Raw genomic sequence first — 15967 nt, 5'->3', positions numbered from 1 at the left:
AGGCAGGACTGCGCTCGTCCAGCAAGGACCAATGGACTTGTGATACAGGACCGGCACGGACTAATCAGGGCCAGCCTAGTGAGGCTTTGTCTCTCCACCGCGGCGCGCGGAGAGTTCTCCCGCCTCCCGGCCCCCGCGCACGCGCGCCCCGCCCTGCCCGCCTTTCCTCCCGCGCCCTCCCCTCTCCTTTCTCCCTCTCAGAACCTTCCTGCCGCCGCGTTCGGACCTCGCTGCTTCAGCCTCCGGGTCCCGTTCCATCTTTTCACCCTGCGACCAGCAGCAGAGAAAAACTAATTCCGTATTATTTTTTTGCCCCGTACATACTTTGAGGCGAGCAAAAAGATTAGAATAAATTTTAACAATGAGGGAAATCGTGCACATCCAGGCCGGTCAGTGTGGCAATCAGATCGGTGCCAAGGTAAGGATTTTTAACCTCTTTTGACTGTATTTATTTTTAAGGAAAAAAAAAACAAATCCAAACAGGTATATTATGACGGATGGTTGTAGAACGTTTGCATCTTCCATTCTTAGTCCAGATTTGCCCCTCAAAACTTTTATATATAAATGCACCTTTGAACCTTAGGATTTGCTTTTGAAAAATGAGGAATTATTTTTCTTGGCAGGCTTATTTTGGGGAAGCTGTTAAAAGCACCCTTCAGGGTTAGGGGGCGGGAAAACCGAGTTTCTGTAAAATTTTACTTAGAAAGGGGATCTCCTAACGGTCCGAGGACCGGGGAGCGAGGGAGATGCGGAAACGGCCCGAGACAAAAGCTGGATGAGGTTTTCCCCATGTGCATCCCCCTTGGCGGGGCTTCGTGGGGCTAACCCAGAGGGGGGAAGGGGCGAGGATGGCGGGCAGCTGCCGAGAGGTCAGATCCAAATGTAGGGGCGCGCTGAGCCAGGTGGGCTGGGCGATATCCTTTACAAATGATCAGGAATCTCCGGGCGCTCGCGATCCCCAAGGGGCGGTCCCGCAGTTTTTCGTGCATGGAAGGCTAATATGTGCTAGACTAATTTGTTCCTTTTATTTCCCCTTAACAGACTCTTAAGGGCGTGGACAGATAGGGAGAAAGGGCGAGGAAGGAAAGGGAGTCCATTCTTTGAAGGGGTTCCTCAGAGCTAGAGAATAGGACAAAGGAAGAAAAACCTCATTTAAAGCAAGGGGGTTAAAAGCTAGCAAAGAAATGAAATTTCGAGGCCAAGGGGGAGGGTTTTTTTTTTTTTTGCGCGCGGTTACAGTGTAGCGGGGGAGGGGCAGGGAGGAAGTGCGGCTGCTACGTTGTAGCAGAAGGGCGGGACCCGGGCGCCCCTGGCGCGCTGGGACAATGCGGCCAGGCTGGCCGGCGGGGGGCGCGCGAGCCCGAGCCAAGCCCCGCCCCTGGCGCGCGGAATTCGCCCTTCGGCCCCGCCCTCGCGCGGCACCTCCCTTTGTCGGCCGCCTGGCGCGTGCGTGCGCCGCGGTCACGTGCAGGGCGGGGTGGGCTGCTGCAGTGCCTCCTTTTCTTTGCACCCCTCCCCGCCCCGTCTCTTTGTGCCCAGGGTGACTACCTCCATCTACCCACCCCGCGCAATCCCCGGACCCTTTAAGCCACACAGCATCTCACGTCCCAGGCAGTGAAAGCTGCCTTTTCCCCGAAGGTGCATGTGGCTAGGGGAAGGGTGTGGCAGGCAGAAGAAATGCTAGATCTTTGGGGAGGGCCCGCCACAGGCGAATCTGGAGCTAAAATGGCAGTAGGGGAGCATAATTGGCTGCACCCTGAGATGCTGAAGACTCTTTGCTCTTCCCTGGCAGTTCTGGGAGGTAATCAGTGATGAACATGGCATCGACCCCACCGGCACCTATCATGGGGACAGCGACCTACAACTGGACCGCATCTCCGTGTACTACAATGAAGCCACAGGTGAGGGCAAGAGCCCGGGAAGCAGGGGTCCCATCTCTCCCACTTCTTTGGGGTCTCTGCCTCCCCGGGACACCTTTTACCCCCTTTGAATGAATCTATCTACACTCACTGGAGACCTTTCTCGCTTTTCCCAGTGTCTCTGCTGCCACCTGGTGGCAGTGTCTGAAATCACACATATGGGTCCCCGGCTCTCTTGGCCCCAATTTATTTATCTCTATGTCTTCCAGTTTTCACTCTTCTACTTTATTTCTTCTAGGTGGCAAATATGTCCCTCGTGCTATCTTGGTGGATCTAGAACCCGGAACCATGGACTCTGTTCGCTCAGGTCCTTTTGGTCAGATCTTCAGACCAGACAACTTTGTTTTTGGTGAGTTAGGGAAATATCAATAGATAGTGCTAATCGAGTTATTTGGGTGCAGTGAGAGTTAGAAATGATTGTACTTGAGTTTATACAGACTTGTGTTTTTAAATCTAATGGAGAGTGGTGGTAGTAATTTAGATAGCAAATTATATAGGGGCAGATGTATCATCGGGGAGTAAGAAGGAAGATAAATCCACTGGCCTTAATCCAAAAGTTGAAAGGTAGAAATGGGGTTGTGTATCTTTCAAACTTGACTGAACAAGTTTGCCTTTTAACCCCATCACAGGTCAGTCCGGGGCAGGCAACAACTGGGCCAAGGGCCACTATACAGAGGGAGCCGAGCTGGTTGACTCGGTCCTGGATGTGGTTCGGAAGGAGGCCGAGAGCTGTGACTGCCTGCAGGGCTTCCAGCTGACCCACTCACTGGGTGGGGGTACTGGCTCCGGAATGGGCACCTTGCTCATTAGCAAGATCCGTGAAGAGTATCCTGACCGAATCATGAACACCTTCAGCGTGGTGCCCTCACCCAAAGTGTCCGACACTGTGGTTGAGCCCTACAATGCCACCCTCTCCGTCCATCAGCTGGTGGAGAACACTGATGAAACCTACTGCATTGACAACGAGGCCCTTTACGACATATGTTTCCGCACCCTCAAGCTGACCACACCAACCTACGGAGACCTGAACCACCTCGTCTCGGCCACCATGAGTGGAGTCACCACTTGCCTCCGCTTCCCTGGCCAGCTCAACGCTGACCTCCGCAAGCTGGCCGTCAACATGGTGCCCTTCCCACGCCTCCACTTCTTCATGCCTGGCTTTGCCCCTCTAACCAGCCGTGGCAGCCAGCAGTATCGAGCCCTCACTGTCCCTGAGCTCACCCAGCAGGTCTTCGATGCCAAGAACATGATGGCTGCCTGTGACCCCCGCCATGGCCGGTACCTCACCGTGGCTGCTGTGTTCCGTGGGCGGATGTCCATGAAGGAGGTAGATGAGCAGATGCTCAACGTGCAGAACAAGAACAGCAGCTACTTCGTGGAATGGATCCCCAACAACGTCAAGACAGCTGTTTGCGACATCCCACCCCGTGGTCTCAAGATGGCAGTCACCTTCATTGGCAACAGCACAGCCATCCAGGAGCTGTTCAAGCGTATCTCAGAGCAGTTCACGGCCATGTTCCGCCGGAAGGCCTTCCTCCACTGGTACACAGGTGAGGGCATGGACGAGATGGAGTTCACCGAGGCTGAGAGCAATATGAACGACCTCGTCTCCGAGTACCAGCAGTACCAGGATGCCACCGCAGAAGAGGAAGAGGATTTCGGTGAGGAGGCCGAAGAGGAGGCCTAAGGCCAAGTCCCTATCACCTTAGGCTTCTCAATCCCCTCAGCCTTCTTCCTCAACGACCCCTTTCCTCTCCCTCAGAATTTGCATTTTCTGCCTCTATCTTGTTTTTCTTTTTTGGGGGGGATTCTAGAACAGTGCCTGGTACATAATAGGCGCTCAATAAATATTTGTTGTTTGTTGAATGTCTCTTCTCTCTTTCCACTCTTGGCAAGCCTAGATTTCTGCCATTCTGGGTAACCCTGTCATTTTCCTTCTGGTGCCCACTCCTCCCATCTGTCCAGTTAACATTTCCCTCTTTGTTTTCAAGATAGCTCTTGAAGAGGCTGGGTTTCCTCAAATCTCATTTAGAACTGTGTGCTGAAAACCTGGATTGGTGACTGCCATCCTAGGCCATTGTGCTGGCCCAGGGGAAGGAAAGTGAGCAGCGGGTAGAAGTCCCTACCAGAAAGGGTTGGGTTTGGAAAGGGGCATCCAGGGTACTGAAGTCCTAGGTGCCAGGTATCTCCCTGCTCCTCTCAGCTTCTGCAGAGCTGTTGACAGTATTATCTTCATTTTCAGTCTCCTTACAAGCTCTGTCCTGAGCTGTTACCTTTGCAAGTTTCTGGCCCCTACCCTATCAAGTGGGAATCCCTTCCTCTTCCACTTTATCTCCTTCATAATAATGTTGGATTCCCTCCTTTCCCCTGTTTGAGAAAGGGGGTCAAGAGAAGTAAGAGATAGCCCTGGTCTCTAAGCCTCTAGGAAGCCCCTCCACACCCCATCTTTTCTTACCAAAAAAAAATATGTCAGCCCCTTCTGTACCTATATGGAAAGGTATATGCTGCCACCTAAATGTCATTCCCCAGAGAGGGGACAGAACACCTGCCATCTTTTGGCAAACATCTCATCTCTTCTGCTACTGCTTCCCCACCTCTTGATTTTGTCCTATTCTACACTTCAGATTTCTATTGTGTTGAACTTGCTGCTTTTTTTCATATTGAAAAGATGACATTGCCCCAAGAGCCAAAAATAAATGGGACCTGAAAAAAACTTCACGCCAACGTGTGCTCATTCAGGGAAAGATTGCTGGTGGAGGAGGCATGGGGCTCCAGGTCAGTTACACGATATACTCTGCTCCCTATAAACAGGTGAGAATATCCTTACACCTTAATCCCTGGTACCCTGTCTTAGTAAGTGGGATAGAGGCTCAGATCTGAGGAGCTCTAGGGATAGAAAGGAAACAGTGCTCCAGAAGAATCTTGGGAAATGCACAGACACTATTTACCACTTTGAACACACAGTACCTCCAGAGTTCCTTTTTAGTTACGGGTATGTGGGTTTTCTTGGCCTAAGGCAAAAATCACCTGGGCAGGGGTGGTGTCATATCATAGTCCCATTCTAAACTGACACTTTAGTGTTCCACCTAATAACTCATGCTACAAAGAGCACAATGTTAACAGTCTCAAATTTCCCTTTTTGCTTTATTTTCAGTAATTCTAGGGACTAACGTTAATTACTGATACTGCTTCTACTTAAGGATGCTTTTCTGACTATAATGAACTTCAGGGTAGAGTGGGGGTATTCTACAACTCATCAGTATCCAAGTAACTGCCGCTTCACTCCCACTGTAAAAACCACATTGACTGCAAGAGAGAAAGCTACACTCTAGCATTTTTTGAATTCGTTACACTGAACTAAGTATCAGTACTTACTGATTTATTTCACAAAGTTGAGACCTGCAGACCATCCCTCAAGATTTGGTCAGGGAAGAATTCTGGACAACAGGCTTAGTTTAAATAAGTTGGGGGTGGGTCATCAGAAGGCATGGGAGCCCTAGGGGACTGGCAGTCTTGGCAGTATGGGATTGGGAAAGGGAACAACTCCCTTCCAAGGCAAGGCACAGGCTATTTGGCAAGGACAGGTGATGTGCTCAGGGAACCAGCTGAAGTGCGTGCAGTAACGGGACCATTCAGGCAACTTGAGTTATGAGATGGGGCATCACGAAGGTCCAGGGCTCAGGCTGTTCGCAGAGGCTTGTGGTTCACCTAGCAAAAAACAACATTGGTGACTGTGTGAACCAGGTACCCTGTTCTCCCAGGGTCCTACATGGACGAATGGGCTGCAGGGAAGACATTCTTACAGAAGTATTCCAGTTTTTCCTAGTACCCTATCTCATCCCCTTTGCCAAGCAGTCATTCAAATTCTTGCATGAGTGAAGGAAGGGATGAAGGGGGCCAGATCTCTGCTTGTACAGGCCCTCAGCTCCCAATCATACAGTGCAGCCCTCAGGGAGACTCCAAGGAACCCAGCTCAAGGGTCACTGATTAAGCCCAGTGCTTTTATTTACATAGGCATTTATTTAACACACTCTTCATATAGTACTATGTGCTAGGCACTAAACTCTGCAAGTATTTACCCATTTAATCCCCTTAACAATTCAACAAGGTGGTTACTTTTAATTGACCTGGCTTTAAGGTGAGGAAATAAGTGCAGAGAAGATGAACTTGTCTAAGGTCAGCTGGCATGCACTGCAGCCAGGATTCACACAACAGTCTGGCTCCAGATCCCACTCCCTGATCCCTACCATAACCAACAGGTGACTAAACAGGCACCAAGGAAAGCAATGATACACCTTGGAATTCAACGTCAACAGGCTGTAACCAGTTCCTTCTGCTAGTGGGTTAGTTCCCTGGTGACCCAGAAGATAGTCTGCCTGCAATGCAGGAGACCCAGGTTTGATCCCTGGATCAAGAAAATCCCCTGGAGAAGGGCATGGCAACCCACTCCAGTATTCTTGCCTGAAGAATTCCATGGACAGATAAGCCTGGTGGGCTACAGTTCATAGGGTTGGACAGAGTTGGACACAACTGAGCTACATACACTTTAAAAAGTTTTCTAAACCATTTCTGTCTGGCACACGGAAAGCAATAACTAAACATCAGCAGCCCCAGGCCTCCTGGGTGCTGGCCCCATGCTGGGCCAGCTGTGTCATGTGCCACAGGAACCTGGCAATTTGGCTCCCAGCCCCACCCTAGAAACACTCACCTGGGAGATGCTGACGCCTGTGAGTCTCTCGACGCTCTCTGGCAGGCGGCTCAGGATGTCCAGCACTTCCCCGGTCACTTTGGCTGCCCCCATGGCCCCACTTCCACTGGACACCAGTGTGATCTTATTGGCTGAGGTCAAGGGACCACTGATCTCCTCCGCCACCTGGTAGGTAAGATGTCCACTCAGCACCAGGGTCTCACCACACCCATCCTAAGACTCCTTACTCTGGGTTTTAAGACCTTGTTCTTCACTTTTGTGAGGATCACCCTTCCTTATTCTGGTCACTGGCTTGTAATTCCCACCCCTAATTCATGGCCCCTAGCCTGGTTCTCCCTAGCCCCTCGTTCCCTCCTGTCCCTCCTCTGCTCTTGTTCATATGCCCTCCACCAAGCCCACCCCCACCCCAGACCTGGGGCAGCTTCTCCAGCAGCATGTCCAGCTGAGCAGCCTCCTGGTACAGCTGGAATGCCTCTGCCTTCTTGGCCATCTGCTCAGCCTCGGCCCTGGCTCGGGCCCCTATTGCAAAGGCCTCTGCTTCCCCACGCATCTGAGGAGGGTACAGGACACGTGAGGTACAGTAGGTGAGGACAAGAGACCGCAGCAGCAGCAGCACCCCACTCCCTCCACCAATTGGCTAGCTCACCCGCACAGCCTCTGCTTCTGCCTCCGCCTGCATGATCAGCTGGGACCTGGGCAAAGGGGAGTTGAGGGGGTAGTTGAAGAAGAGCCCTTGCTCTGGAAGACTCGGCAGAAGGAGGACAGGTAGAAAAGGCCTCAACTTTTTGTCTGGGGACGCCCAGATGGTGAAGGAACCCTGAGGGGGGCAGGGAGGGGTGCTTACTTCTCTGCCTCCGCCAGACGCTCCAGCTTGTAGCGCTCGGCTTCCGCCGGCTTGCGCACGCGGGCCTCCAGTTCCTTCTCCCGGCGAGCGATCTCCTGCTCCTGCACTGCCACCTGCTGGGCCCGCTCCACCACCTGCACCTGCACCCGCTGCTCCTCGATCTGCTGTTTCGTCTTGGCCACCTGCGTAGGAGGGATGCTCAGAGTCAGAGTTGCAGAGCAAGCACCTGGGAAGCAGGGAGGTCCAAGGCTCCAGGGCAGGATATTAACACAGAGCACACCATGTGCAGCTGGTCTCTGTGGGCTCAGCCTGCCCAGTGCAGTCCATTTCTGGGACAGATCTGAGGTATGGCCTGGGGAGGGTTCTGGTCCTCCCCCAACAGAGCCAATATCCATGGTTAGGGCTGTTACCCAGACAGTCTTAGCTAGCTTCAGGGCTGGATAGGGCTGCAACCCAGCCTCTGTTTGCCCTCAGGCCAGGTGAAGCATCCCTCCACTGAGCTCCCCAACCTATTTCTCCACCAAATCTTCCTGTAGAGTATGAGCGCCTGGAGAACACTGCACGCATGGTGACCATCCCTCACCTCCAAGTCCAGCCATTTCTCTCCATCAGTGCAGTGGTTATCATAGTGCAAGCCACTGGCGACTGGCTTCTGAATAGCCTCTCGCCAGCTTTTGGGGAATAGGGGGACAGTGTGTGTGTATCTTTTGTAGGTCATCCAAATTCAAAAGAAAAAAAGCAAAGCAAGATCTCTTCCCACCTGTTTCTCAAGCCACCTGGTTGGTTCCCTTCCTCTCAAACCACCACTGTGACCAGCTTGTTGTATATCCTTCCAGGGCTACTGTAAGCAACTACAAGGGTATGTATACATCATAGACTACTTCCTCTTACTTAGGCAGATTTCATTTTCTTATTCCGTGGAGAGTAAAGGGGTCAGAAGGCTCTTGCCAACAAGTCAGTGAGCAGAGGTCTGGAGGAAGAACATACTTCTTGCCTCATTGCTCTGGCTTAGCCATGCACCATCTTGCCTGTGATATATCCACATGAGAGATGGAGCCCCTGCCTTTAAAGGGCCCATGTGTTCATTCCAGAGGAAGGGGGCTTCTAGACGTGGTACCCTGTCCTCTTTGACCCTAAAATTTCAAACCTGTTCCAAACTGGACTAGTTAACGCTTGACCTCAGCATGCAGCTCATGGTGCTCCTGTGTTAGAGCCCCCACTTCCACCCACTTCTTTCTCTTCTTTAGACCCAGCCTCCAGCAGTTCCCTCAGAAAGAGTACACGGGATATAAGTTTTTTGAGATCTTGCTTCTGTGGGTTTTTGATTTCGTTCTTCTATTTGAATGATGATACAGTTGAGTACAGGTTGTGAAAGTGAAAGTGTTAGTCGCTAAGTCGCGCCTGACTCTTTGCAACCCCATGGACTGGTAGTCCGCCAGGCTCCTCTGTCCATGAGATTCTCCGATCAAGAATACTGGAGTGGGTTGCCATTCCCTTCTCCAGGGGGTCTTCACAACGCAAGAATCAAACCAGGGTCTCCTGCATTGCAGACAGATTCTTTACCGCCTGAGCCACCAGGGAAGCCCCCTGAGTTCAGGTTACTATGCTGTTATTAATTTTCCACCAGAATTTTGAAGGCATTGCTCCATGGTCCTCTAGCTTCTTGAGAAATCTGAAGTCATTCTGCTGCTTGACCCTTTGCTTGAGATCTCGTCATTCTCTCTGGAAGCTTTTAGTTCTTTCATCCTTGGTGTTCTGAAATTTCAGTGATGTGCTTCAAGGCAAATGTTTTTCATCCAGTATGTTAGGTACTTGGTGGATCATTCAATCTAGAAAGTCAGATAAACATGTCTGATTTTTTCCGCTGATGACTTCCTTCCATTTTGTTCTGTTTCATCTCCTGGTCTGGCCTCTAATATTCTTTCCTAGTTTTTCCATCTGTTTTGTTCTATCTTCTGACAAATTTATTAGAATTTCTCTTCCATTGTTTTTTTTTCTTCCATTTCTGCCACCTTATTAATTTTTAAAAGCTCTGTTTCCTATGTCCTGATTTGCTGGATATGAATTATTCTTTTATCTTACTGAGGATATTACCTTTTTTTAAAGCTTTCTTCTCTCTGCATAGCACATATCCTTCAAACTGCTTTGCCCTCCTTGTGGTTTCGGCCTGTCCTTCGTGTTGCAGGACCCTTCATATGTCAGGGAGTCCGTGCTTGTCTGCTCACAGGGAGGAAGGTCAGAAACACTGAAGGGAAGCTCTGGGTATGTGGGTGAGGCTCAGAGGCTTTCAGCTTCACTCTAGGGTGACCCGGGTAGTTCATCTGCTGAGGAACCTCTGATTTAGGACCTTCAAGTCTTTCATGTTGGGTTGGTCATGTTCCCCAGAGCAATCTTCTGATCTCTTCTTTGGAATATGGGGGTTCTGGAAGTCATGTGGAATAAGGGGCTGGGGAAGCAGTCAGTATTCAGCATTCAATAGGCAGTCTCTTCACGGCTGTTACTGGGAGAGGGAGCATCGCTCAGAGGCAGACAGCTCTGAGAAGTCACTTTTCACCTGTTTCTCCTTATTTCAACTGACTTATCCCAGCTCCAGAGGCCCCTGGTGCTGACAACTTCTGTGCCTTGGGTCATTTCATTGTTTTCTCCCCTGCAGCTTTGCACTCAGCTGTCTCAGACACTTCTTTAGTCATCAGTTGCCCTGACTTTCCAGCTTCCACAGCAATGCCATGGTTTCTGTTCCTTCTGTTCCTATTCGCTCCACCTTTTGTTTCTCCCCCAATTACTCTATGTGAATTTAGTGAGATTTTAAGAGGGAGTGCAGTTAGCTGCATTTATGTCATTCATCAGCTTTGACAAACCTTCTAATTCATCTTCTTGCTTCCTCTGTTCTCTTTTGACAATCAATTCTTGATGCAGCAGCTGGACTGCTCTTTGTAAAAATGTAAACTAGACCAGACTGTGGTGTTGGAGAAGACTCTTGAGAGTCCCTTGGACTGCAAGGAGATCCAACCAGTCCATTCTGAAGGAAATCAGCCCTGGGATTTCTTTGGAAGGAATGATGCTAAAGCTGAAACTCCAGTACTTTGGCCACCTCATGCAAAAAGTTGACTCATTGGAAAAGACTCTGATGCTGGGAGGGATTGGGGGCAGGAGAAGAAGGGGACGATAGAGGATGAGATGGCTGGATGGCGTCACTGACTCGATGAATGCAAGTCTGAGTGAACTCCGGGAGTTGGTGATGGACAGGGAGGCCTGGTGTGCTGCCATTCATGGGGTCGCAAAGAGTCGGACACGACTGAGCGACTGAACTGAACTGAAACTAGACCAGAGTACTTCCCTTCCTGAAGTTCTCCAATAGTTTCCCCTCGTGCTTTGAATCTCCTTCTAAGTTTCCATCTGTTGTGTGCTTAGTTGCTCAGTCATGTCCTACTCTCTGCGACCCCATGGACTGTAACCCACCAGGCTCCTCTGTCCATGGTGATTCTGTAGGCAAGAATACTGGCTCCCCAAACCCTAGGAGATCTGGTTCCCTCTGCCTCTCCTCACTCACAGCACACCAGTCATGCTGGATCAGAAACCTCCTTTGTGTTCCTGGGACACAACCCCTCTTTTTAACATCAAGATCTTTGCATGTGCTAGTCCCCTGCCTAGTCACTTGCCTTATATAACTAAGTTAAAATAAAAAAAATTATACAGCATTTCCATTATCACAAGTTCTATTTGACCAGCACTGGACTAGAGCGTTCTTGGCTCGCAACTCTTAACATTGCTGGCTCTTTCTCATCTTCAGGGTTATCTATCATTTTCTCACAGAAGCTTTCCCTGATCATCCCAACCTAACAAGAGTACCCCTCCGATAGAATACCACCAACTTATTTTCTTCATAGCACTTAAACAACTTAATTAAAGCCAATGAAGATTATTTATTTGCTTATTAGTTGTCTCATATATTATAATGTAAAGCTCCATGAGGGCAGGAATTTTATTCTATCTCATTCATACTTATATACTCACTTCCAAAACAATGCCTGGCATTTAGTAGGCATTTAATAAATCTCTGTTGAACAAATCCTTATTTTTACAGCACCTAGCACAAAGTCTCGGAGAAGGCAATGGCACCCCACTCCAGTACTCTTGCCTGGAAAATCCCATGGACAGAGGAGCCTGGTCACTGAGGGTTGGACACAACTGAGCGACTTCACTTTCACTTTTCACTTTCATGCATTGGAGAAGGAAATGGCAACCCAATCCAGTGTTCTTGCCTGGAGAATCCCAGGGACGGGGGAGCCTGGTGGGCTGATGTCTATGGGGTCACACAGAGTCGGACACGACTGAAGTGGCTTAGCAGCAGCAGCAACACAAAGTCTGACACAAAACAAGGATCTAATAAAAGTTGAACAGAACCCAAACCAGGCCATCCTTTGATTAGCAGACAAGGAAAGCCATGTTGAGAAGATAAAGCCCCACACAAGCTGGTGGTTTTCACTAAATCAATGCTTCTCAAACTTCAATGTGTACATGAATCACCTAGAGATTTTGTTAAAATACAGATTCTGGTTTGGTCTATTGGGCTGGAGCCTTGGATTTTGTATTTGTAACAAGCTCACCAGGGATGTGCTGGGAGGCAGACCACACTTTGAGCAGCAAAGTACTATGCCACACTCAGGAACCTGTCAAGCCACCCAGGGATTTAATATCATAACTAAAGATGTGTTACACTTAATGCTTTCAGCCTGCACCAACTCTTGGCAAAAATGAATCTCATAATATTGGGTAAAGGTTTCAAAGTACAGTTGATCCTCATTATTCATGGTAGTTCCGGTTTTCATAAAGTAGCCATGAACGTTGAATTAACAAATACTTATTGTGGGATCTTAGTTCCCCAACCAGGGATTGACCCCTGCACTTGGAAGCACATAGCCTTAACCACTGGATTGTCAGGGAAGTCCTATATATCTTTGTTTTATGTATTTCTGCATAAAGACACCATATGTAATGTATTTGTTGATTCATTAACAATGAACTCACATCCAACAGCACTGTAACTCATGCCTGAAAGAAACTTATCTAACACACGTTATTTTCTCCATCAAGCACATCAAGTCTTCTTGGACTTAGGAACGCTAGACGGCACTCATTACACTTGGGGGCATTCTGAACTGTGAAATCACCAACACAGAGCACAAAAGTGCAAAATATGTAGCAGTGAATATACTGCGAAAATGACACTGTTTACAGCAGGAGCTAAAACAAGAAGGGAAAAACATCTTGTTCAACCTCAACTGAGAGGCACGTTATCAGGCAACTGAAATTTTTCTCCACTCTGTGCATGTCTGCAAATGGTCATCAATACAAAGAGCACTAGGGAAACCAGTGTTCTTTTAGCATTTAAACCAGTGTTCATTTAGCATTAGCTCTTTAAAACATTTTAGCATTGAGGCAAATTCTCAAATACAAGATCTGCAAATAATGAGGATCAACTACACTTTGCTGCATTATCAAGGCCCCCACAGGTCACTTTGTGGAATTCAGAGCCCAAGTCCACGTTTCTCTTCCTCACACCCTGTGTGATCACCAGGGCTGCTGTGAGCCTGTGGAGGACTGCCGTGCAAATCAGAAAAAGGCACTCGTTCCTCTGGGGAGATGCAAACCTATTCACAATGCACAGCTTGGGGAGTGGAGCACAGACCGATCTGAGCTCTGGTTCACCCTTCATCCAGGTGCCCTTGCCCAGGACACAACCCACCCCAAGCCCGTGATCAGCCCTATCTACACTCCCTTTCTAGGCCTTTTCTTTGCTTTTCAGCTGAAACATTTAGGTCTTTTAAATCTTCCTTATATGGAGGAGTTGGGTCAGAAACTGAGAGTCAAAATAAGGGGATCAAAGTCAGGATATGAGAGAGAGTGGTAGCCTGAGGAGAACAGGGAGGGAGTGAAGTACAGCCTGGCCACAGGGCCAGGATGGGGACTCTGACCTGAAGTTGATAGGCCAGGTCAGCCTGTGCTCGGCGCGTGTTGACTTCGATGTCGTATGCGGCCTTCTTCAGCTCGTAGTCCCTCTGTGCCTTGGCCATCTCGATCTCACTCAGGTACTGAGCAGACACCTTCTCCTGCTTGGCTTTGGCCTCCTGTTCATGCAGAGATTGGGTAGGGCATCAGAGTAGGCAGAAGAAGGCCCAAGGGAGAGAGCTTGCTCTCCACCGAGCTCCTCCATCTTCGCCCTGGGCCCGGCCTCGTCTACATCCTCTGCCAACCCTGCTCCACTGGCCCTCACGCCACACCCTCTCCCATCAGGTACACAAAAAGCCCTCGGAGACCAAGCAACCCCCAGCTCTCTCACCCGGATCCCCGCATCTCTTTTGGCCTCTGCTTCCCCAATCCGAGCATCTTTTTGGACCTGAGCTGTTCGAGCCTTCCCCAAGGAGTGCAAATAGTCCTGTGGAGAGATGCAGATGTCTCAATCCTCAGGAGAGAAGGTTTACCAGATGGGAGCAGGGAAGCAGGGAGGACCAACTGCTGAGGTTTACCTGATCGTCGTGAATGTCCTTCAGGGTGTAGCTGACCACGCTGATGCCCATGTTGACCAGGTCTGAGGAGGCCACTTTGAAAACCTGCTCTGAGAATTTCTGCCTGTCCTTATAGATTTCCTGGGATAACAGGATGGAAGGAAGAAGGAAGGGACGTGCTCAGATCCTCTGGCCACCGTCTTCCTCAGATTAGCTGGGTTCTTAGGCCCCTTGCAGTCTGGCATCCCTTCCCGATCTCTCCCTGCCCTCAGGCCCACCTCCACGGTCATGTGGGCCATGATAGCCCTCTGGTGGCCCTCCAGTGTCTCCAGCGCGATATGGGCGATCTCTGCCTCCGTCTTCCCCAGGAACATCTGGCAGGCGGCGGCCAGCATCTCCTTGTTCTGACCCTGGATCTTTACCTGTAGCCAGAACAGAGCTGGGGAGGGTGTGCGGAAGGCCTCCTGAAGCCAGAGCAGAGGCAGGGAGAGTCAGGTGCCTTGGGGATCCCTGGAGATGTGGAGACTTGCAGAGAAATTGCTCCACAGGCAGAGATAGGGAAAGCCATGGTCAGAAGATTCTTAATGTCTGGGGACACAGAAGATGCTGGGTGGGGGAGTGGACTTTGAGGAAAAGGCTCTGAAAGCCTCACCTGGGCAATGCCAGTGACTGAGATGGGGACCCCATGGCGAGTGTAAACCTTTTCACTCTTGACATTGAGGGTCAGTGTGTTGAGTGAGATCCTAAGGGAGAGAGAAGGGGTGGACAGTGTGAAAAGGAAGAAAGGGAGAAAATGGGGGTTCCCTTGCCCCAGTTTTCTTGCTACCCACCTCTGGATTTGCTGGATGCAGGGCAGGACAAAGACACGGCCTCCAGCCACCATGACTGGGGGGCTCCGGCAGAAACCTGCACGGGGAGAGGGCAGTGAGCTGTGGTGGCCGGTGGCCGTGGTAGAGCTGTAGCGGTAGAGCTGTAACGTGGGAGACAGACCTTGGGGAGGGAGTGGGGAGCAACCTCCACGAGGAAAGCTGGAAGCTGACAAGGGCGAGGGGCAGTCTAGGCCTTGGAAGGCTACGCAAGGAATAATCACAAGTGGGTGGCATGAAGCCATCGTGGGTGGGGTGGACAGGAGGCCTAGTGCTGGGGAGCTGGTAGGGAGAGGGAAGAGGCCTCTGCAGGGGGTGCTCACTGGCTGAGCAGAAAACAATACTTACCGGAGACCACCATGGCCTCATTTGGGCCACAGGTGAAAAACATGGCTCAGGCTGGAGCTGGAGGAGGGGAAGACAAAGCCTTTGCGGATGCGAAGGGGCGCCGCGCAGTCCACAGGAGCGAACTCTCCCTTTCCAGTCAGTCCCGCCCAGCCTGCAGACGCCGAGGCCCAGGCTCTTCCGCAACCCCGGATTCGCTAAGGCTTTTCCTGTGAAATTTCGCAGCCAGCGATCCTCAGCCGCTCACCGCGCCCCACCTTCAGTGATATGAAGCTCTCCAGACCCGGAGAGGTCCCCAGACCCTTGCGCTACCCTCCCTGTTCCTCTGCAACCCACTCCATCTCCCCTCCCCCACCTACCTTCCCGGACTCGGGCGGCGGCCGGGCTGGGGTCCCGGGGAGGGCGGGGCTGCGTAGGGGGCCTGGGAGTCTAGCAGGTGCCACTCGCGTAGGGTCTCCCTGGGAGCTGGGCCCGCGCCCCCAACTCAGCCGCACCCCGTTACTGCTGCAGACACGACCCCGCCCCCCGCGGAGGACCACCCCCCTCCACCCCACCCCCGGCCTCGGGCGTCCGACCCGCCCCTTTCCCGGCAGGCCCAGCTCAGATCCGCAGCCCTCGAGAGCTGCAGAAGCGGCCCCGGTATGGGGGAGGAGGCCACACTTGGCCGCCCTTCCGGGGCCGGAAGTCCCGCCCAGGCAGCCCCACGCCCCGCCCCGTGCGACGTGACTTCCGTGAGTACGCTCTCGGGCAGAGGGAGGTTGACTCACGTCGCACTTGCC

General features: G+C 51.1%; 2 protein-coding genes across 5 annotated transcripts; one reads left to right on the top strand and one right to left on the bottom strand.

Moving 5' to 3' along the window:
• Positions 1 to 194: 194 nt before the first annotated feature.
• On the top strand, positions 195 to 3785 carry TUBB (tubulin beta class I). The gene is made up of 4 exons (XM_004018984.6): positions 195 to 418; positions 1793 to 1901; positions 2158 to 2268; positions 2549 to 3785. Exons 1-4 carry the CDS (start codon positions 362 to 364, stop codon positions 3604 to 3606), a joined length of 1335 nt encoding a protein of 444 aa, XP_004019033.1. The 5' UTR covers positions 195 to 361; the 3' UTR covers positions 3607 to 3785.
• A 1456-nt stretch (positions 3786 to 5241) lies between these two features.
• FLOT1 (flotillin 1) lies at positions 5242 to 15708 on the bottom strand. Of its 4 annotated transcripts, none has more exons than XM_060403343.1 (13): positions 15548 to 15708; positions 15192 to 15445; positions 14808 to 14883; positions 14630 to 14720; positions 14256 to 14399; positions 13999 to 14118; positions 13812 to 13907; positions 13447 to 13599; positions 7472 to 7653; positions 7274 to 7319; positions 7040 to 7177; positions 6628 to 6792; positions 5242 to 5627 (listed from the first exon to the last, which is right to left on the bottom strand). In XM_060403343.1, the coding sequence occupies exons 2-13, from the start codon at positions 15232 to 15234 to the stop codon at positions 5598 to 5600; spliced, it is 1284 nt and encodes a 427-aa protein (XP_060259326.1). In that variant the 5' UTR covers positions 15235 to 15445; positions 15548 to 15708; the 3' UTR covers positions 5242 to 5597. The 4 variants fall into 4 exon arrangements, with proteins under 4 accessions (XP_060259326.1, XP_014958013.1, XP_014958014.1 ...); XM_015102527.4 differs by having other exon boundaries at positions 15192 to 15397; XM_015102528.4 differs by having other exon boundaries at positions 15192 to 15248.
• Between the last annotated feature and the right edge of the window lie 259 nt (positions 15709 to 15967).

Source organism: Ovis aries, chromosome 20 (assembly GCF_016772045.2).
Source record: "Ovis aries strain OAR_USU_Benz2616 breed Rambouillet chromosome 20, ARS-UI_Ramb_v3.0, whole genome shotgun sequence".
Classification (NCBI taxonomy): domain Eukaryota; kingdom Metazoa; phylum Chordata; class Mammalia; order Artiodactyla; family Bovidae; genus Ovis; species Ovis aries.
Note: the sequence above shows the minus strand (reverse complement) of the source record. Positions and strands in the feature narration are given on the sequence as shown.

Coding starts and splice junctions, on each gene's coding strand:
- FLOT1 (XM_060403343.1), bottom strand. CDS start 15,234: ATGTTTTTCACCTGTGGCCCAAATGAGGCCATGGTGGTCTCCG. Junction 14,884..15,191: donor TGAGGCCATGGTGGTCTCCG/GTAAGTATTGTT, acceptor CTCCCCGTGCAG/GTTTCTGCCGGAGCCCCCCA. Junction 7,654..13,446: donor ACCTGGCCTATCAACTTCAG/GTCAGAGTCCCC, acceptor CCTCCTACGCAG/GTGGCCAAGACGAAACAGCA.
- TUBB (XM_004018984.6), top strand. CDS start 362: ATGAGGGAAATCGTGCACATCCAGGCCGGTCAGTGTGGCAATCAGATC. Junction 419..1,792: donor GCAATCAGATCGGTGCCAAG/GTAAGGATTTTT, acceptor CTTCCCTGGCAG/TTCTGGGAGGTAATCAGTGA. Junction 1,902..2,157: donor GTACTACAATGAAGCCACAG/GTGAGGGCAAGA, acceptor TATTTCTTCTAG/GTGGCAAATATGTCCCTCGT.